The 24,455-nt window shown below is 37.3% G+C and overlaps 1 protein-coding gene across 1 annotated transcript in view; it reads right to left on the bottom strand.

Annotated features, from left to right (window-relative positions):
* The window catches only part of LOC115223444 (exostosin-like 3), a gene marked incomplete at its 5' end in the record, with an annotated part of 25,004 nt that continues 549 nt past the window's right edge, over positions 1-24,455 (bottom strand). The window contains 4 exons of the mRNA XM_029794000.2: positions 1-624; positions 4,926-5,054; positions 10,184-10,331; positions 19,576-19,703. Coding sequence (XP_029649860.1) covers positions 466-624; positions 4,926-5,054; positions 10,184-10,331; positions 19,576-19,703 — 564 coding nt within the window. The remainder of the gene's footprint in view (positions 625-4,925; positions 5,055-10,183; positions 10,332-19,575; positions 19,704-24,455) is intronic.

The raw sequence follows: 24,455 nt of genomic DNA, 5'->3' as shown, positions 1-24,455 counted from the left end.
CACACACACACACACATGCACAGCCTCATTTCTATGTATATATTTATGCATGTATGCACATGTATCTATGTGCATAGGTACACCATGACCTTTACACATGCAGACGAGGGTCGATTCATATGAAAAAGAAAGTGAATAAAATAATGCAACCACTTATTGGGAAATCTGTAAGTTTAATTTTTAAAAATTAAAAAAAATTTTGAATCAAACCAAATGTTCATCATTTTGAACCACTCACCCAATGAGTATTTCTGCTAAATGTGGTGAAAATCCATTCAGCCGATTTCCAGTAATTTGGCAAACACACAGACAAAGGAAGACGAGTGATTACAATACACTGCTTTCGCTTACATATGCAAGGTAATTAACATAATTAATTCTTTTAGAGTGGCACCTTTCTTCTTAGCTACACACCATAGCTCATATATCATTTAAGAACTTTGAGTTATAACTATGCTTTTATGGTTAATTGTCTATTGTAAACTGTGTAAATATCAATGGTGTGTAACCATAGACTTTTGTGAAAAAATTCAAACAATATTTTCTTTTGAACTTATGGCCTTCGCTTGTGGAAATGCTTTTCCTCCCACAATATTTGCAAGGAAAACCTCGTTTCTTTGTCACCTGAAATGTATAAAAAACAAGAATGTTATTTTCTTAGACAATGGTACATGACACAAACAGTAGAGACTGAGACAAGATATAACTATATAGTTATGTATTAGGTTGTCAAGAAAATTTTTGCAGTTTTTAATCTTTAAATTCAGATGCACATATCTTGGCTCAAACAAAACTTTAGCAATCGAAATAAACACCATCAGAATCAACAGACTTTTGCCAACGCAAAACAAGTTTATTTATGCCAGTAGCATAAAAATCCTGCATTCTGGTATCAATGAAGTCGTTGAAGGTGTGTTTGGCATTGTCTTGGTTTTTGGAGCATTGATGTGATGCTTGAAAATGTGGTAGTCAGTAGGTGAGAGTCTGGTGAGTATGACGGATGTGGCAGAGTTTCGTAGCCCAATTCGTTCAACAGCTGCAGGGTCAGTTGTGTGACGTGTGACCGAGCGTTGTCATGGAGAAGAATTGGCCTTTTTCTATTGACCAATGCCGGCTGTTGTTGTCGGAGTTTCTTATGCATTTCATCCATTTGCTGACAGTACTTCTACACCGTAATGGTTTCACCTGGATCTAAAAGGCTGTGATGGATGAAACCGGTCGCAGACCGCCAAATAACAACCATGACCTTCTTTTGGTGCAATATATATGAAAATATATATATATATATACATATACTCTTTACTCTCTTTACTCTTTTACTTGTTTCAGTCATTTGACTGCAGCCATGCTGGAGCACCACATTTAGTTGGGCAAATCGACCCCGGGACTTATTCTTTGTAAGCCCAGTACTTATTCTATCGGTCTCTTTTGCCGAACTGCTAAGTGACGGGGGCATAAACACACCAGCATCGGTTGTCAAGCAATGCTAGGGGGACAAACACAGACACACACATACACGCACATATATATATATATATATATATACATGTATACGACAGGCTTCTTTCAGTTTCCATCTACCAAATCCACTCACAAGGCTTTGGTCGGCCCGAGGCTATAGTGGAAGAAACTTGCCCAAGGTGCCAAGCAGTGGGACTGAACCCGGAACCATGTGGTTAGTAAGCAAGCTACTCACCAAACAGCGACTCCTGCGCCTATATATACATATATATATATATATACTCTTTTACTTGCATACTACTTTGATTTCTCTCCAGTCTATATATGACTTCTTCATTCAGAGCTCATGTATCACTACCATGGAGTATAGCTGTTTGCACACAACCATCATACAGTCTACCTTTCACTCTGAGAGAGAGAAAGAGAGAGAGAGAGAGTCCTTTTGTTGCCAACAGAGGCAGTAGCTCTCTGAACGTCCTCCACCCTATTCTTATTCTAGAAATGATACTTTCAGAGCATCTGCCACCATTGCTAATTTTGTCACCTCAGTAACAGAAGCTATCTACTACCTCAAGAGGAGTGGCTGTGTGGTAAGTAGCTTGCTTACCAACCACATGGTTCCGGGTTCAGTCCCACTGCGTGGCATCTTGGGCAAGTGTCTTCTGCTCTAGCCCCGGGCTGACCAATGCCTTGTGAGTGGATTTGGTAGACGGAAACTAAAAGAAACCTGTCGTATATATGTATGTATATATGTATGTGTGTATATGTTTGTGTGTCTGTGTTTGTCCCCCCTAGCATTGCTTGACAACCGATGCTGGTGTGTTTACGTCCCCGTCACTTAGCGGTTCGGCAGAAGAGACCGATAAAATAAGTACTGGGCTTACAAAGTATAAGTCCTGGGGTCGATTTGCTCAACTAAAGGCAGTGCTCCAGCATGGCCGCAGTCAAATGACTGAAACAAGTAAAAGAGAGAGAAAATGAGAGAGCTTCCTGGGCATTTGAGAGAATTTAAGTCCTGTGTACTCTTAGTGTTTATTGTTCTGGAACATCTGCCACAAAGAAAGATGACTTTATCTGTTAATCTACCTGTGATTCCACTGCACCTCTTATGTGTCCATAGTTGACACTAAGTGCAGTGAATGAAATTTCTTATAACTTCTTTCCTACATGTTGAGCAGGGCCATTTACCTGATGGATAGAGAGTTTTATCTTCTTTCTTACTAACAAAATGTTTAGTATTTGCTAGGTCAACAATAAGGCATTTTGATTCCAGGTTTTGTTTCCATACCTGGAATTTCTTCTCCAATTCTGAGATAAAAACAAGGTCATCAGCATATAGTAGTTCCCACTGGCATCCAGTTTTGAATTCCTCTGTTATGGCCTCGAGGACTATAATCAATAAGAGTGGGCTTAGAACTGAGCCTTGTACTTGTACACTAAATTCATCACTGTATTCATGGCTGACTCTCACCTTACTGACAGCACCACTGTACATGGCTTGCACAGCTCTAACAAGTCACTTCTCTATTCCTAACTTCCTTGGAGACCACCATATAACAGAGTGAGGAATTCTGTCGAAAGCTTTCTCCAGATCAACAAAGGCTGAGAACAATGGCTTACTTTTGGCCAAGTACTTTTCCTGCAGCTGTTGCACTAGGAAGATGGCATCTGTGGCACTCTTCCCAGGTACAAGACCAAACTGCATCTCATCGAGTTTAATTCTATTCCTAATCAGTTGAGCTATAACCTTCTCAGTAATTTTCATGACTTGGTCTAGCAGTTTAATACCTCTGTAATTATTTCTATCTAAGTCATCACCTTTATCCTTGTAGCAGCTAAAAACATCACCATTTTTAATCATCGTCATCATTTAATGTCTGTTTTCCATGCTGGCATCGTTGCTTGGATGGCTTGACAGGATTTGACAAAACCAAGAGGAGCACCTGGTTCCATAGTCCGTTTTTGGTTTGGTTTCTACAGCTGGGTGCCCTTTCCAATGCCAACCAATTTACAGAAAGTACCAGTGTTACGAGGGGGGACCTCCGATTCGAACTGTTACGGAATCCCTCACACACAGGCCCGTTCGATGCAGCGAATAAACTACGGAAACTCGGAGAGGAGAGGAGAGATAGACACAACAACAGCAACAGCAGCACAGAGGCAATCGAGAGAGACACAAAGAGGCAAGGCACAACTGGCTTACATTTAACACTAGTTTATGACAATCAATTGTTACAACATCAAATACATTTCAGATACATTTAAAAGAGGACATGCACGTGACAACTCAATACATCATACGGGTATACCACAGATCAAAGCATTTAAACATGCAAGTAACAATATAACCGTCCGGTCACAACACATCAAGGTCAATACATCAGCATTTCAAAGGTACACGTCCGAAGACACAGTTCTATTTCAAAACACATCAACAAGTCATATACAGTTCAAAAGACATTACAGGCCGAACAGTTCAATGTTCATTATACAATGTTCAAATCACAACACTGTACACAATGTCTTTACACAATTCACAATGTTCATTAAATTCTTCTTTACTGTCTCATTTCTTTTCACTGTTCAATACATCAATTCTTTTTCCTTCTTTTTCTTCACATATCAATACACAATTCACGTACCTTTAGTTCCTACTAGAATAGCCAGTGTCCCATATTGTAGTCCCTCTCTAACAGCCGCCTATTCCTCTGTATATATCTCTCTCTGTCCCAATGCTCCAAAACCGCCGACTGCTTAAATTCCAACCGCTCGCCTCGACTCCCAAAAACCGACTGCTCGCTTTGACGACCGAATACCGACTGTTGCTCTATCACTACCCTCAATCTGTCTCTGCACTTATACTCTCTCTATCCCGCCTGGTCCTATGTCCCTATCTTTATCGACGCTGTCACTGTCATTCTCTCACAACAGCTCTCAGATCCCTTAATCTGTCTTCCTCACTACTTTCTTCTTCCTCTTCTTCACTGTCACTAGATTCTTCCTTACTCTATCTTCCTCGGCCCTCACATCTCTCTGACCCCTAATCGACCGGCACAAGGCCAAAGGTCCCTCCAAAAGCCATTACTCTTCCAGTAAACAAAGGGCTGTAGCTTTTTATTCCAGACTTGCAGGCGCCACTCCCAACAAAGTGGGTCAAGAAATACTGTACCAGCCAAACCACAATACCAGGTACTTTTTGCACGATGCTATCACTGGTGCTTTTTATGTAACCCCATCACCAATGCTTTTTATGTGGACCAACACCAGTGATTTTTACAGGGCCCAGCACCAGTGCTTTTTATGTGACACCAGCACCACTGCTTTTTATATGACACGATGGGCTTCTTCCATTTTCTGTCTCTGAAGTCCACTCACAAAGCTTTGGTTAACTTGGTGTTATAGTACAAGACACTTCAACCATTCCTAGCTGAAGTAATATCTGGTACATCAAAATGTTTACTTACTTTGAGTGGAGGTTTCCTTATCACATGAGCAACAAGAAAGTTCATACCAATATCTTCACAGTTAAAATTCTTCTCAGCATAGTTGTAGATGGCTCGATGCATCATGTATGTATAAAGGTAACTGTAATGCTAATTGATAAAACAAAGTCAATTAATATTTGTAGTAAAAATATATAAAAAATGAAATAAAATAATTAAATTTCGGATCTAAGTGGTTCCTGAGTTCAATCTTATAATGTGGGGTCTTGAACAAAAATGATCTATAGTCTTGGGTTGGTTAACCCTTTAGCATTTAAACTGACCATTTGGATTGGATTTAATTGTCTATGTTCAGTCCGCTGCAGGATGAAGGCCTCTGCACGTTCTCTCCACCAACCATGTCCTGAGGTGGAGGTTATGAATTTGAGCTTGAAATCATACAGGTTTGATGAGTCTACTCTGCCACACTGGCTTGGCTGAAGGGTGCAGTTGTGTTGTATACTTTTACTCAGGAGTAGTTAAATTGATTACATCGACCCCAGTGTTCAACTGGTACTTTTTTTATCGTCTCAGAAAGGATTGGAAGAAAAGCATTACAAATAGATAAGTTGCTTCTCTGAAATATTCTGGATGATAGCCTAATTCTGTTAATGAGAGTAATTATAGAAGTACTTATCAATGGCATGGTAGACCAGACCATATTGTTGTTAGCTTCTTAAGTACATTGACCGGAGCAAGGCACAATGACTCAATTAACCATGGTGAGTTAGATCATCATTGCTATGACAACAAAAAAATGTAAAAAGACAGACTTACTTAACCCTTTAGCATTCAAATTACTCTAATCAAATATATTGATTATTTATTTACATCGTTTTGTAACTAATTACACATCACCTTGTAGCTTCAAGATTTTAATGGTGTGTTTGTATATTTTTAGAAATACATTGTAGGGTAGATGTGAGAAGTTGGATATGGTCAATTTTTAACATAAAACAAGTAGAATATTTGGGCCAGTAATCATCATCATCACCATTATCATCGTTTAGCGTCCGCTTTCCATGCTAGCATGGGTTGGACGGTTCAACCGGGGTCTGGGAAGCCAGAAGGCTGCACCAGGCCCAGTCTGATCTGGCAATGTTTCTACGGCTGGATGCCCTTCCTAACGCCAACCACTCTGTGAGTGTAGTGGGTGCTTTTTATGTACCAGACGAGGCTGGCAAACGGCCACGATCGGACGGTGCTTTTTACGTGCCACCGGCACGGGGGCCAGCCGAGGCTGGCAACGGCCACAATCAGATGGTGCATTTTACGTGCCACTGGCACGAGACCAGTTGGGGCGGCGCTGGCAACGGCCACGTTCGGATGATTGTCTTATGTACCACCAGCACTGGTATCACAGCTGCAATTTCCATTGATGTTGATCGATTTCGAATTTGATTTTGATTTTGGATTGGCTAGTTTAAATTTTGGATGGCTAGTTTAAATACTAAAGGGCTAAATGTGAAGGACATGTCAACTGTCTTTTATGATTTTCATTGGAAGAATGCCTTTTAATCTTAACATGAGTTACTTTCACGTGGTGAGAAGATGAAACAAAGGCTTTAATATGAATGTCTTGAGATGTTTGGTAAATGTAGTGCAAAGGAAGAGGCCTGAGACAAAGATGAATGAAACCTAGATGCTGCACCACAACACATCTATTTATATACATCACTGCTTACTTGTAGCTTTATGACAAAGCTGAAATGACTCCCATTTTACAGCTTCCTTATTCCCTGTTTTGGCCACTGTGGACTCCCCTCCACATTTCTTAAAATCAAATCTATGTTCAAAGGTTTCCAATCTCATAAAGGCATGGCTGTTTAGTTAAAAAGCTTGCTTTGCTACGGCAAAAAACAGACCACTCTGGAAAACCACCATCCATGAGGGAACGGCGACTTTTGAGTCGAAAAGGTCTGCAGAGCTGGAGGAGAAAAGATGACGACGGAAGGAGCGCCAACAACAACCACGTGTGACTCTCCCTTCTGGCACTAGATGTCCGCACTGCGAACGATCTTTTCAAGCAAGAATTGGTCTCATCGGTCACCTACGAACTCACCAATAAATGTGCGCAAAGACCATCATCCTCGACGTTGAGGGATTGCCATCATCATCATTAGTTAAAAAGCTTGCTTTGCTACCATATGGTTTCAGGTTCCGTCCCTCTTGTACTATAGCCCTTGTCTGGACCAATGCGTTGTGAGTGAATTTGGTTGGCTGAAACTGTGAAGTAGACCATCATATACATATGTAAGCATGTGTGTGCGTCTTTGTGTTTGTTTTGTGTTTGTCCCTCATCACTGCTTGATAACCATTGTTGGTTTGTTTACATCTGCATAACATAGCAGTTTGGCAAAAGAGACCAATGGAATAAGTACCAAACTTGAAAATAAGTGCTGGGGTCCATTCTTTCAACTAAATCCTTCATGGCAATGCCCCAGCATGGCCACAGTCCAAAGACTGACATAAGTAAAAGACAAGGGATAAGAGATACACACAAAAATGAGTTCCCGGATGCAATACAAAAGTAGAAAAAAATACCATTGGAAATGGTATGTCTGAGTTTGACCCTTTAGCATTTAAACTGACCATATCTGGCCTAAATATTCTACCTGTTTTAAGGTCAAACTGGCTAGATCCTGCCTCTTAGACCTATCCTACAATGCCATTCTAAACATAAACAAGATAATGCATGATTAATTCCAAGCAATGTAAATAAATAAGCACTTCATTTGACAGAAGAATCTGAATGCTAAAGGGTTAAGAAACTATTTTTAAGGGGATTATCTAATTTAATTCTAAGTAAAGCAAAAAATTTAATTGCTTTTAAGGGAGGGATATATTTCATACAGAAAAAGGAGATAAAAATATATTTTATAAAACATTGTTCCCCTTTTTTCTTTTTTTTCTTCTCCTTTTTATCATCATTATTATTATTATTATTATTATTATTATTATTATTATTACTATTATTATTGTTATACATACATACATACATAATAATGATAATAATAATGATAATAATAATAATAATAATAATAGTAATAAGTGGGTGTAAACACATGAACAAAATAAGAATAAACAAATTACACGAACGTATATAAACAGGAGATACAAATATTAGAAGCATCCCCCTCCCCCTCACACTAACTAAACATAGACGCACATAGAGATATACGCATGCGCAAATGAAGACACATACAATAGAAATACAAAATGGCTGACGGTTAGTAAGGAGGGACACACAAATACGAAAGAAGAAAGCAAAGGACCATTGATGCGGTCACAGGAGTGTGACGAAAGAAATCTGGCTGAAATAAGATTAAGATTAATGCAAAAAATATATAACTTGAAGCAAACTAATACGAAATATATAGTGAACTAATAGCATAGCCCAGTGTTGCCCGGGTATTATAGAGCCCCTAGTAGGCAACGACTAATCCCAATCTAGTCCTTTCCCTCTAGGGAACGAAGGCGCATGTGTAGGTTGCAATGTCTTCTCTTCACTCCCAAATAACTATCAAACAGCTATCGATAATTCAACCCAACCAATTCCTACCAGGAAGAAATTACATTCGAGACTTTACCCCCAACACCGCCACTTCTGCTAATAGCAGCAAGTTATTCGAATACATTTTTTTGTTTAAACTTTCTTTATAACTACCACCCCAAACGTTTTACCTTAAATGTTTGACGTACCCTAAGGGTCCTCGGACGCTACTTGCAAACTCTTGGTTTATTATAAACCGCTTTTGTCGTGTGCACCAAAAAACCTTTTCCATTCGTTTGTTCAGTTTGGTCACTTTTGACTTTTTCGTTGTTGTCACTCACATTGCTGCCCGCTTTTTTGCCGTTTTTGTACATTTTTATACATTTTGGGATACTTACCCCACGTGTTCCGAGAGTTAAAAAGGTCGAGTTGCGTCCTCTAGACAGTCTGTGGTTTGTGTTTAATTCACAAATCGATTTGCTATGTGTGCCACATATGATTTAATTAACCGATTTTTTCCAGTAATAAAGTATCCTATTGGAATAAAAAGGGCCATATAGCTCCTTGGAGCAGACATGATGCTCGCTGTGAATTTTAAAAACAAAATTCCTGCCAATTTGTGAAAGATATTGTCGAAAATATGTCATCTTGAATTTGAACGCGATTTCCCAAAATGGCATGATTTTATCGATTTTTTTCTGATGGTAAGGTATTGCATGGAAAACTAAAGCCAGAATTAAGTTTCTTAGGGTAACATTAAGCTTCACCATGAGTTTGGTGAAAATCGATTGCAAGTTGCGAAAACTACAACAGAAAATGTGTTGCATATAAAAAGCTGATATTCTCGACCCCATGTCGAATTTATCGATTTTTTTCAGAACTGGGGAACTTTTCAAAATTTTCGCTGCATTAGTTTTGAATTATGACATAGGGCTATGTGTGTGTCAAGTTTCATTAGAATCGGTTGAAAGCCGTGGTCAGGGTGAGGGTACAACCTGACAGACACACAGACAGACAAACTGCCGTTTATATAGAGAGAGATGCTAAAGGGTTAAGAAACTATTTTTAAGGGGATTATCTAATTTAATTCTAAGTAAAGCAACACATTTAATTGCTTTTAAGGGAGGGATATATTTCATACAAAAAAAGGAGATAAAAATATATTTTATAAAACATTGTTCCCCTTTTTTTCTTTTTTTTCTTCTCCTTTTTATCATATTCATCATTATTATTATTATTATTATTTTATTATTATTATTACTATTATTATTGTTATACATACATACATACATACATACATTATAATGATAATGATAATAATAATAATATTAATAATAATAGTAATAAGTGGGTGTAAACTCATGAATAAAATAAGAATAAACAAAAACAAATTACACGAACGTATATAAATAGGAGATACAAATATTAGAGGCATCCCCCTCCCCCTCACACTAACTAAACATAGACGCACATAGAGATATACGCATGCGCAAATGAAGACACATACAATAGAAATACAAAATGGCTGACGGTTAGTAAGGAGAGACACACAAATAAGAAAGAAGAAAGCAAAGGACCATTGATGCGGTCACAGGAGTGTGACGAAAGAAATCTGGCCGAAATAAGATTAAGATTAATGCAAAAAATAAATAACGCTGAAGCAAAGAAATACCAAATATATAGTGCGTGTGTTTTTATTGGCTAAAGTGGCAAAATGACCATTCCTAAATACAACAATTTTCCTCACCTTGTGAAAGAAACAGGCACCAGTTAACACAAGAGATATTCCATCCACTTGATAGTCCCCCTTGTACAAGAATTTCTTTTCAGATTGACTCCAAGAATGGTATCGCCCTGGAAAGCCAACAAGTCGATCACGATTCTCTCTCCAAATCCTATAATGACAATCCAAAGAAAAAAAAACAATATATTATTGACACACAAAGCTTGAAAATTTGGTGGAGTGAGTTTATGGATTATACTGACCCCAGTACCCAACTGGTATTTATGTTATTAATCCTGTAAGAGATGAGAGGCGAAGTTGACTTTATGAACTCAGAATGCTAAGTATTTTGTCCAACGTGCTAATGAATCTGTCAGCTCATTGTTTTACTCGAAAAGACAATATTTATTTTTTCTATTGATACACAAAATCTGAAAATTTGGAGGAGGCTTTTAGGGTTTGAGTTGATTACACTGACCCCTATCAATCTTGTAAGGAACGAGAGGCATTTTGTCCGGCAAGCTAATGATTCTGCCAGCTAACCTCCTTAATCTAAAACACAATATTAAGACCACAACATCAAAGGGAAAGACAGCACAGTGGTGGAGATTATTAATGTTTGCCCTTCCCTCTTTTTACACACACACACACACACACACCACACACACACACACACACACAAACACACACACACACACACATACATACATACATACATACATACATACATACATACATACATACATACATATGTATGTATATATATATATATATAATTATAACAATGAGGGTCTTTGCAACAAGTTGCTAGACCACATACCGGAAGTATTAGAAATAGTAGTATTTCTAATAACAGAAGTATTTCTAATACTAAATGATACCATGGCTTTCAAATAAAGAATAATAAAACAAACACCAGGTAAAAATCATATATAAAAAATATAAAGTACACAGGGCCTGCCCACAAAACTCACATAAAAGTTGACTAAAAATTATTTAAATTTGTATGCAACTATGAACATTATATTTATTTGAGCGTGGAAGGTGTTTGTAAGCCATTTAAGAAACAGACAAAAGCCATTTGCGTCAGTGAACACACGATCTCAGATCAAAACACTTGTTATACAAATACATCTCTGTAATATATTTATTGGGTCGTCTAGAAAGTTTGTGCCGATTTATAGTAGCTTACATTTCGACTTATTTTAGAACATGGTTGAGTCCATAAAATAGGATTTGACTACACCTCCATTTAGAGCACAGTTTAAGCTATCTTTTCGTGGAAGAAAGTTTATGTTCCTATAACCTGTGTTAATTCTGTAACCCTTTAAAATGGAAGATAAGAAAGTTCATTTTCGGCACTTGATGATTTGGGAACCAGACAAAAATTGCTGCAGCTCAGCTGGGATGTGTTACCCCACCCTCCACATTCACCAGATATTGCTCCTTCAGATTTCCACTTATTCAGGTCCATGCAGAATAGTCTTAATGGTCAAAATTTCAATTCCTTGGATGACGTAAAAAGATACCTTGATGAATTGTTTGCCATGAAACCACCTCAATTCTGGGAAGATGGTATTTTCAAGTTAAAGGAAAGATGGAGATGCATTGTGCAACAAAATGGTTCATATTTGGTTGATTAAAAATGTAATGGCAAGTATTTATTGACCTTTTTCTCTCCTTTAAAAATCGGCACAAACTTTCCGGACAACCCAATAAAATGTAAACGTTAGTATAGTTATAATCCATGATAATTGCAGGAGCATGACATGAATCTAATCGGGTAGCTAGTCGACATCTTCACGAATCATTCCAAAACGTAATTCAACATCCAACATCTATGGCCATTTCGGGAGTTCATTGTCATTGCCTCCATGCATGCTATATGCGTCTTAGGCAATGGCCCCCTCATCAGGATGAACAGAGTTTCAATGGGTTACACATTTTAAAGTTACTGTATGGGCTTGAACTGCTATTTATAATACAACTTTTAACCGGATTAGTCCAAAAATACTAAAAAAAAAACCCCAGTTTTTAAAAAATTTAATTATATGGCAAACAAACTAGGTGGCTTCCATTCGTGTGAATTTAAATATCCGGTTTCAAAATCTAGTAATGTAATACTATTTAACTCCTTTAATCGTTTCCCTATATATTTATACAAAAGTCGAAGAAAATTTATGATTACAGGAGAGTATTAGCTCAGTGAATTTATTTAATGTTTTAGGTCCAAAAGTTTTGAGAATGGCATGAGATTCCCTTACAGTAACTTTACGGATTCCATGGACAGCGAGGCTCTCACCAATGGAGAAGTTCTTAAGCAGATCAGGCCGAAAATGTCACTAGAAGCTAGGATCACCAAGCATAGATTGGTATATTTTGGTCATATTATGCGGAGGAAATCCCTGGAGAAGGACATCATGCTTGGAATGGTCAGTGGCAAGAGAGGAAGAGGCCGACCAAGAACCCGCTGGCTTGACACCATCAAGAGTGATACCGGAATGGACATAGCCAATCTGAAAGAAGCGGCCCAGGATAGAACTGACTGGAGGAAACTGATCCATGGAGTAACCGAGAGTCGACTTCGACTGAGCGGATAGATAGATAGAACTTTAAAATGTGTAACTCTTTGAAACTCTGTTCATCCTGATGGGGGGGTCATTGCCTAAGACACGTATAGCATGCATGGATGCAACAACAATGAACTCCCGAAATGGCCATAGATGTTGGATGTTGAATTACGTTTTGGAATGATTCATAGTTGGATATAATTTTCATTTTAAATACTTTCCTCTTTAAATTTTTAGTTGATTTGCTTACTGTAATAATCTTTTTTTAGATAATTTTTAGTCAACTTTTATATGAATTTTTAAAAACTTTATTGTACTTATCTACTGATTCTTTCTCTGGATTTGTATTGATCTATGACCATCGTTCCCTTAACGCAAATCATAAATGGCAACACGCTGAGTATATCTACTGCTAGTGGATAAAACTGGGTGAGCTTATTCTCTGTAATGGAGCTAATATTTTCAACAACCACAACTCATTCTGGAAATTGGCTGACGAACGGGCCGGTCAAGTTGCTCGGAGTCTGGTTCGGTTCGGACCTGCAAACGAAGAAGAACTGGGACGAGATAACCAGTTGGTTGGCCACTCTCTCCAGGCAATGAGCAGAGAGGAAGCTGTCCCTAAAAGGTCGGGTGGAGGTGGCGAACGCGTACATCGCGCCCGTCAACTACTACCACCTGACCGTCGTGCCTTGTCCCGACCCTATCATCACCAAACTGGAACGCATCTTCTTCTGTTTCTTCTGGAAAGGAAGCGTTTGGATAGTCCGGCGATCCGTTTGCTACCAACACCTGCTGAAAGGTGCCCTGAGACTGCGACATCTCTGGCTCTACATAGACGATGGTGAACAGATGTGGTCACCGTTTGCTTGAAGCGCTTTCCCGCAGCTGGTCTCCATGACCGAGTTGCAGTTGTGAATTGAATTATCTATTTGAAAATATAGCCATGAAACGTGCGTAATGTTTTTACTACTGTTTACTATTTATTATACTTTATTGATTTAAAATAATTTTTTTTATAGTATATGTTTTCTATATGGTGTGAATAACATCTTTCTTTATTGAATTGTTTAATATTGGTTTTTCTCTAAATTATATACATATATTACATATTGTGAAATTTGATTTTAAATTGTTAAATTGAATTTTTCCCTGTAAGTTTTGGAATTATATTCCCTATTATTATTATTATTATTATTATTATTATTATTATTATTATTATTATTATTATTATTCTATGTTTGACTTTTGCTTTATATTTGTACAAGTTGGCTCCAAGTCTCACCCAGAGACCTCAAGAGACAACAGGGTTGGAAGTTCATGTTGTTGTTATGCCTAGTGTGCCATATATTTGGGGGGGTGGGGGTGTTGTACTAATGAATGTCTAAAAAAAAAAGTTGTATTTTTTTGTTTTTTTTTAAACCGAAAATTATGTTTGTTTTAAACCTTGAGATTACATAGAGAGTATTTTGCGTAGGATATGAGCATTTCCCATGAGCACTATCTTTTGAACTTCTGCCATTTTTGGGTTTCCTGGTATCTGAGTTAGGTAGCTATCAGCCCCTTTTGCTATCATTCCCAGGGCACCTATGACAACAGGTATTGTTTTAGTCTTCAGCTTCCACATTTTGCTGATTTCTATTTCAAGATCTTTATATTTGCTCAGTTTTTGGTAGGTCTTGACAGATACGTTTATATTATTATTATTATTATTATTATTATTATTATTATTATTATTATTATCATTATTATTATTATTATTATTATTATTATTATTATTATTATTATTATTATTATTTTTTCCTTTCTTCAAATTTTCTTCCGTTTCTCGCCGAGTGTTTTCCATACACCTAGGGCAGAGAAGGGCATTGTATGCATACCCAGATTACACGCGCAAATTCACAGATAAAATATGTATTTAAAAATTAACAAATAAATGAATTCATGGATGGATGTTATTTTCACAGCGATATGGCTCTTCTCAGTACATGAGCCGTTCCAGTTAATGCGATTTTTTGCACTTCCTGTAGGGATGGTGAGCCTGGAATCACTTTCAAATAGGTTTCAGTACTTTTTTTTTTATCATTCCTAGAGATTCTACAATCACTGCTACTGTAGTCCATCATCATCATCATCATCATCATCACCATCACCACCACCACCACCACCACCACCACCACCACCACCACCCTCATCATCATCATTATCATCATCATCATTATTATTGTTGTTGTTGTTATATATATATTCTTTTATTCTTTTATTTGTTTCAGTCATTTAACTGCGGCTATGCTGGAGCACCGCCTTCAGTCGAGTAAATCAGCTCCAGGACTTACTTATTCTTTGTAATCCTAGCATCATTCATCATTGTTCGACCGTGGTCAAGACAATGGAATTTACCATGCTACGCCAGACTTCACGGTCCATCATGGCATTACGGAGGTCCTGTTGCTGGATGCCTGTATCCCTGGAGATTACATCAGGGTAGGAGAGTGTGTGCCCTCTGGTATTGCGTGTAGATGGCTTCCAGAGGAGAAGAGTAGAAATTACCTCTTTTTCAGCTCTACAACAATGTCCAGCAAACTGGACTCTCTTACCTTTCACAAGAGATGACACAGGTGGTAGATTCCCATATATTTGCATAATCCTAGCACTTATTCCATTGGTCACTTTTGCCGAACCACTAAGTTACGGAGACGTAAACACACCAACATCAGTTATCAAGCAATGTTGGAGGGACAAACACCCACACACACACACACACACACACACACACACGCACACGCACACGCACACACATATATATACATATACGATGGACTTCTTTCAGTTCCTGTCTACCAAATCCACTTACAAGGCTTTGGTTGGCCCAAGGCTATAGTAGAAGACACATACCCAAGGTGTCACGAATAGGACTGAACCCAGAACTATGTGGTAGGTAACCAAGTTACTTACCACACAGCTACTCCTGTGCCTAGAAAAATAACGTCCCCTGGGTGGGTCTTCTTTCAGTTTCCGTCCACCAAATCTACCCACAAAGCTTTGGTTGGCCTGAAGCTATTGTAGAAGACATTTGCCCAAAGTATCATGTAATGGAACTGAACCTGGGACTACGGGGTTGGAAAGCAAACTTCTTAATATACAGCCATGTCTTATATGAACATATATTCTTTTATTCTTTTAATCCTTTATTATTGTACTTGCTTCAGTTATCTGACTGTGCCCATGATGGAGCACCACATTTAGTTGAAGAAATCAACCCCAGGATTTATTCTTTGTAAGCCTAGTACTTATTCTATTGGACCGTAGTCTGAGATGGACGTTTCGATTGCATGGGAGTATCTGATAGTAGAGTGGGGTGCAAAAGCATCAAAATCCTGCTCAGATGCTTTCTTCTGTCTGACAGATACCAACTAAATAACACGAATGTACCAATGTGAACTTGGACAGATTGCATCGATTCATCTTGATCGCACTTAGAGTATTTTGTAGGCCAGCGGATAAGGATAGTATAGGTTGACCATAATTTCACATGGTCGGCTACACAGTGCATGACCTTGCAGGTGGGGCCCAGTTAGAATTTTCTTCTGGTCGAGTAGCTCATCCCACTCAAAAGGTCCCTGAATAAGGGTTGTTTAAGGATGTCGAACGAACCACCCATGTTTCAAAAGGTGAATTATCCAAACCCCAAAGAATCCCTCTCAACACATGGCTATGATGCTCCCCCACTACCTCTGCTCATGATCAGAGATGCACATATCATCAGCCACTAAGGGACATGCTCAACTGGTTAAGGTCAAACAACTGACAAGCAAATCTGTGGTATTGAGCACAATATTTGCTGTAGCCCATCTTTTATACCAAGACAAAACAATGTACATGATTACACTTCCAATCAGTTTAGATCAGAAGCCATGAGAGCCACTGCCTGGTACTGTATCAGGGCTTATTATTATTATTATTATTATTATTATTATTATTATTATTATTATTATTATTATCATTATTATTGTTATTGCTATTGCTATTATTATTATCATTATTATTATTATTATTATTATTATTATTATTATTATTATTATTATTATTATTATTATTGTTGTTGTTGTTGCCATGAGGATGCATAGCCTAGTGATTAGAGCCTTGCACTCATGATCGTGAAATTGTGGTTTCAAATCCTAAACCGGGTGGTGTTTTGTGTTCTTGAGCAAAACACTCATAGGTTGTCTTCGACGGGAGAGTCCATCATTATTTTTATATGGGTGGCAAGCTGGCACAATTGTCGGCATGCTGGGGAAAATGCTTAGGAGCATTTCTTCCAGCTCTTTACGTTCTGAGTTCAAATTCTAACGAGGTTCACTTTGCCTTTTATCCTTCCAAGGTCGACAAAATGAGTACTAGTTGAGCACTAGGGTTGATGTACTTGATTTGTGCTCCCTCCACCAACCCCTCCCCCCAAATTACTGGCCTTGTGCTCCCTCCACCAACCACCCCCCAAATTACTGGCCTTGTGCCAAAATTTGAAACCATCATTATAATTATCTTGAATAACACTGTGTAATACAACTTTTGTTCTTGGGTAGCATTGATTTAGCCTTCAAGTGACGCCACCCCGCTGGCTAAGCGAGCAAGCCAACAAACACACACAATAAACACACACAACGCCCGGTCTGGGAATCGAAACCGCGATGCTCCGACCGTGAGTCCGCTGCCCTAACATGTATATATATATATATATACATATATATATATATATATATATATATATATATATATATATAAAACTCAACTTGTGTGTCTGTGTGTGTATCTGTGTATGTGTCTGTGTGTTTAACTTCCCGGCACATCTCCTCCTAGCCAACAAATCGTAGAACCACAAAAAATGGGTCACTTAAAGTTTAGGCGAATGAAAATTGAACTGTTGAACTGTTCCGAAATTCATCTCGCAAGTGCAAAAATCGATAATGTGTTTGTTTAGGCCTTATCCCATGCATTGAATAGTGAACTTTACTCAGTCAGCTGTTTGACGTGAACTGTGTTCACCACGCGTGCAAGCATGCGTAAATTGCATGAAAAATAAAAAAAATCAAGATATAAAAACGAATCGCCGGAAACATTGTAGAAATTCGGCAAAGAAATGAATTTTCGGGATGTAGCCTGGAGGGTTTTTTCTTATTAATCGTTTGGACTTTGTGAACACATACCAATTGTTTTCATTACATTTTTTAAGCTTTGAATTAAATGTGACCATTGTGCGGTGAGTCTGCAGTTTGAATCACTTTAATCAAAATTTAGCTTGCCGGATTTTTGATCATCACGATACATCAGCGACTCCCTGAAACTCTACCCTGAAATCCCCGTTGAGCCGGGCAATACTGCTAGTATATATATATATATATATATATATATATATATATATATATTATAAATGAGGGTGAAAAATTGATATTAATTTAATAATACCATTAATTTAACACCGAGTGGCTTAGCACAAAAAACTATGGAGAAAATACAAATTTATACATAAATTATTAGAGAGTTAACCACTATGTGGATAACTCTAGTGCTAAAAATAGCTCCGATAGTATAGCCACAGAAAAGATGTTTCCAACTAGAATTAACATACATTTAACGGAAGGAAAGTGAAATACAACGAATAAATAGATTGACCCTGAACAATTGTTTTCATTACTAATGTAATATGTAGTTTTACTTACATACACATCTATAAATCTTCAGCAGAGGTTTGTCTTAAATGCAATTAATTAGATCGACCCGAGCGTCAAAAACACGAGCGGTTTAACGAATTGCATTTTTAGTTATGCCTCAAATTCCGCGCCAAAAGCATGCATATATATATATAGCAGAAGCGACTCCAAGTTATCAGCATCACTCAGGCCCATCACAGATTTCGCATAAGACACATGAATTTCCTTGAAGAATTTCATGCTTTTCTGCAATATTTCTAGCCCCAAAGGCTTATTTTTTATACCTAGCACCATGTCCTTCTCCATTTCTAAGTTAACTGTAAAAATAAAGCAACCCTGCAAAACATAACTGATCTTTACACACAGCTACACAGAATAACAACAATCAAATAATGACAGCAGAGTGCACAACAAACATCAGCGATCTGACTGTCACCCGTATTCTTAACAAGAAATGCCAGTTAGTCTTTTGCACCTACCAGGCTCATTCGTATTATCCTGAGTTGCTGGATAATTTTTCCATTCCTTTAAGAATATTATAGAACGGAACATTTTCGAAGATTGGAATTTAAATCCTAATGTCTAAAGTAAGTTATAGTTTCAAGAAAACATTGAAATTGAATTATTTATTATTATTATCAACAGAGCTAATAGCCCTGATTTTTCTCACGTTTATGCTTATTGTAACAGCTATATTTTCTATTGCTGGGGGCGGTGAGCTGGCAGACACTTTAGCGCACCGGGCGAAATGCTTAGCGGTATTTCGTCTGCCGTTACGTTCTGAGTTCAAATTCCGCCGAGGTCGCCTTTGCCTGTCATCCTTTCGGGGTCGATAAATAAAGTTCCAGTTTCGCACTGGGGTCGATTTGATCGACTCAATCCCTTTGTCTGTCCTTGTTTGCCCCCTCTATGTTTAGCCCCTTGTGGACAATAAAGAAATGTATATTTTCTATTGCATTGAACATCCTACTCCACTGTTATTTATGTCACTTCATTAATAGACATTATCCAGTTCCTATAGGGAGCCTTAGACACTTATATATATATAAATACATATTGCACACACACACACACACACATTTAAATGAATAAAACATGTAGAAAAATGAAAAAGAAAACATGAAAAAGAAGCCATTACCGGAAAGCTAGAAGAATGTTTTTCTGTGGTAGAGTGAAGTCATCATCTAGACTAAAAATTGCATCAGTTCTTATAATGTCGAATGGCAAAAATCGATTATTTAGACTGTTCTTACCACATGCAACAACCTGTTTGAACAAAAAGATTTTAGGAAAGACAGAGTTTTAGAACAAGATTAAATATTAAAGCTTACTCTAAAAATATTCCCAAAGTTCTCAGTGAGATGAAAGAAACCATCAAACATTGAAATTGGGTCTCTACCAGTCATATGACCTACTAAAAATCACTACAGTGAAATCTAATTCAGGCATCTAATTAGCCATCTTAGATAATGTGTTTTTACATTTCCACAAAAGGATGGAGTGATGGTCGCAGCTGGTATGTTCTCCTGCTTAATAACCCGTGGCAAAACAATAATGAAAATTTCGTGAATAATTGATTAACGAAAATGTTGCCCACATCACACTTAGTAGGGACGTGTGGCTTTGTGGTTAGGGTGTTGGATCGATGACTGCATGATTGTGGTTTCGATTCCTGAACTGGGCAATGTGTTTCGTTCTTGAGGAAAACACATCACTTTACATTGTTCCAGTCCATTCAGTTTGTAAAAATAAGCAATCCTGAAATGGAATGGTGTTCCATCCAGTGGGTAATATATCAAGTAATCACATGACCAACTAGACTATGAGACGTTGCTACACATCGCTGGTTACAATGCACTTTACATCATTTTCGCCTTCGAATGATGCCACCCTGTTGGCTAGGAGAGCAGTGCAATGTTCCTCCCCGGTTCTGATTGAAAGGGGGACTGAAGCAATGTGAAATGAAGTCTTTTGCCCAAGAATACAGTGTTCCACCTGGTCTAGGAATTGAACTCGCGATCTAGCAGTCAAGACTGCAATAACCTAACCACTTGACCGCATGGTCCCAGAAGGTAATATATACTCCACAGGATCTGTGGAACTGGTTTTGTGACCGTATGTAACTCAGGAAGAAGCTTTATACTTTATTCATCACTCTCGGTGTTGTTGTTGTTGTTGTTGTTCAAAGGTGAACCTGAATTGAGCAGACTTATAATTGAGGACATTCCAACTTTGGCAATCCTGTCTATTTCCTTTTTCTAGATATATAGTTTCAGGCATATATAGTTTCTTATGTGGTTAAGAAGAACGCTCGTGACCATGTTGTTTTCAGGTTCAATCCCAATGTGCTGTACCTTAGGCAAATCTATTACGAACCCCAGGCCGACCAATATCTTGTGAGTGAATTTGGTAGAAGGAAACGGCATGGAAACCTGTCACACATACACACATACATATATATATACACACACATATATATATATACAAATATATATATATTTATTTATATATATATATATATATATATATATATATATGTACAATAAATTCAGGGTGAATACTTGATAAATGTAAGCACCTGTATATGCCAGCTAGTAGCATAGGTGAGAGGATATATGTATCAAATGAAATAAAATGAAAAACAGGACACAAAAGATGTTGCGATACATATGTTTCGAGCTTTATAGAACAACTTATTCTTACATCAATGCATAATCGACATAACAGATAGTTCAAAAGCCCTCTTCAGCCGCATGCAATTGCTACACCAAAGACTTGTATCACATTATGAAAGGTTTGAGAAAAAACATTTGATATTGTTTATAATGGTAGGTAAACCATATATATATTATATATATATATATATATATATATATATATATATATATATATATATATATATATATATATATATATACATATATATTTACACATATGTGTATTAATATTCATGTATGTACGTACACACACATATTATATAGACACACACACACGCGCGCATGCATGAATGCATGCATGCACGCACACGCCCGCACACACACACACACACATGTAGTCAACAGATGAGATCCACAGATTCTCAGATTAGAAAGCAATTAGTAACATTCAAATAATTTGAATTCAGCCTCTGATGTCTTTACGAGGGACCAATTTCGCGGGGTAAAGATTGGCTATAAGAGGAATCAAGGTGAGAAGATATGCAAGCAATTATGTGAATAAACAAATTAAATATATATATAGCCTGAATTTTACCTGCTCATTCCAAAATTTTGGATTTCTCTTTGTATACACAGCAATCTCTGCTGTTATCCATAAGCTGTAACACAATTGTTTTTACTTATCGAACTTCAATACGGGAAAAATTTACAACCTTCTATGTAAATAAACCGCTATTGTTTCTGAAAGTTGTTTTTTATATCTTCTACAAACTGCTCAAACCTTACTTCATCCTATACCTTGATCCTTGCATCTTAACTTCACATACCTATATATATATATATATATATATATATGAATAAAGAAATTCACGTCAGAAACACGGTTGAAGCGACCTATCCAGAGGTAGAAACTCCGGGTTAATGTGCAGTAATTTGTGTGATATAGCTGAATAAATAAATAAATGGAGTTGAACGAAGATGTTAATAAAATTCCTTTACTTTCGACATATGTTTCGAAGACAACATAGTTTAATTCCAAAGGATTCAACGGTGAAAGATTCAATCTTCTCATCAGGAAAGAATAAAACCATGTTGCTTCGAAACATATGTCGAAAGTAAAGGAATTTTATTAACATCTTCGTTCAACTCCATTTATTTATTTATTCAGCTATATCACACAAATTACTGCACATTAACCCGGAGTTTCTACCTCTGGATAGGTCGCTTCAACCGTGTTTCTGACGTGAATTTGCTACCCTGGTAACAGTTCATTGAATTTTCCATGTTAACGGTAAACATAGGATGATTCATTCACCCATCGAAATATATATATATATATGTATATATATATGTATATTATACATAGTACTGTTCCATTAGTGATAAGATCACATCTATCAATCTATCTATCTGTCTGTCTGTCTGTCTGTCTGTCTATCTCGCTATCTCTCTATCTATCTATCTATTTATCTATCTATCAATTTATCTCAGTAATGGCTGAACGCTAAGAAATTTGCTGTTCGACCACATGTAATCTTGGGTTCAGTCCTGCTGTGTGGAACCTAAGGCAAGTGTCCTCTACTATAGCCATGGGCTGACCAAAACCCTGTAAGTGGATTTGGTAGGTGGAAACTGGAAGAAGCCCATCTTGTATACAAACATATGTATAAATCTATGTGTGTGTGTCTCTGTTTGTGTTTGTCCCTGCACCAGTTTGATAACTGTTGTTGGTTTGTTTATGTCCCCTTGACATAGTGATCTGGTATAAAAGTCCGGTAGAAAATTACCAAGCTACAGGCGCAGAAGTGGCTGTGTGCTAAGTAGCTTGTTTACGAACCACATGGTTCAGAGTTCAGTTCCACTGCGTGGCACCTTGGGCAAGTGTCTTCTAATATAGCCTTGGGTCGACCAAAGCCTTGAGAGTGGATTTGGTAGACGGAAACTGAAAGCAGCCCGTCGTATATATATATATATATATATATATATATATATATATATATAAAGAATAAAATATTAGGGAATAAATCCAAATTTACAGGGAAAAATCAGATTTAGGATTGAATCCAATTTTATAGTAAAATATTATATAATATTAATTAGAGACAAAACCACTATTTTGTAAATCAAACAAGGAAAGACTTAATCAATACATAAAAAAATTTTAATATAAAGTAAATAAATTGCCACTACAATTGTTTCCTGCCTTCAAATGACATTCATCAGGTGACTTCATAACTTTGAATTGAATGGAAGATATGAAATCCACCTGATGAATGTCATTTGAAGACAGGAAACAATTGTAGTGGCGATTTATTTACTTTATATTAAATTTTTTTTATGTATTGATTAAGTCTTTCCTTGTTTGATTTACAAAATAGTGGTTTTGTCTCTAATTAATATTACATATATATATATATATATATATATATATATATATATATATATATATATATATATATATATATATATATATGCGTGTGTGTGTTTGTGTGTCTGTGATTGTCCCCCTAGCATTGCTTGACAACCGATGCTAGTGTGTTTATGGCCATGTTACTTAGCGGTTCGGCAAAAAGAGACCGATAGAATAAGTACTGGGCTTACAAAAACAATAAGTCCTAGGGTCGAATTGCTCGATTAAAGGCGGTGCTCCAGCATGGCCGCAGTCATAATGTCTGAAACAAGTAAAAGAGTAAAAGAGTAAAGAGAGATATAAATATATAGATAAAGGCTGAAATAGGCACCGCCTAGAACTTTGAACAAGTGTCTTCTACCATAGCCTTCGGTCGAACAAAGCCTTGTGAGTGGATTTGGTAAATGGAAACTGAAAGAAGCCTGTTGTATGATGCACCAGCATGGCCACAGTCTTAGGGCTGAAACATGTGAATAAAAGGATGTATATAAGCACAGCGTGGCTGTGTGGTAAGAAGCTTGCTTACCATCTACATGATGCAAGGTTCAGTCCCACTGTGTAGCACCTTGAGCAAGTGTCTTCTATCATAGCCTCAAGTCTTGTGAGTGGATTTAGTAGATGGAAACTGAAAGAAGCCCATCGTATATATGTATATCTATATCTTTGCTTGTGTATTTTTATGTCTGTAGTTGTAGCCCCAACCAACTGCTTGACAACTGGAGTTGGCGTATTGACATTCTCATAACTTAGCAGTTTGGCAAAAGGGACTGATAGAATAAGTACTGTGCTTTCAAAAAATAGTAGTGGTGTTGATATATTTGAGTAAAATTTCTCCAAGATGATGCCCCTGCATGGCAGCAATCTAATGAGTGGACAATTAATAAGAAAAAGAAAGGACATACTTTCTTCATAGGAGTAGGAGTGGCTGTGTGGTAAGTAGCTTGCTCACAA

Source organism: Octopus sinensis, linkage group LG23, assembly GCF_006345805.1.
Source record: "Octopus sinensis linkage group LG23, ASM634580v1, whole genome shotgun sequence".
In the NCBI taxonomy this organism is placed as follows: Eukaryota; Metazoa; Mollusca; class Cephalopoda; order Octopoda; family Octopodidae; genus Octopus; species Octopus sinensis.
This window is presented reverse-complemented; position numbering and strand designations above follow the sequence as displayed.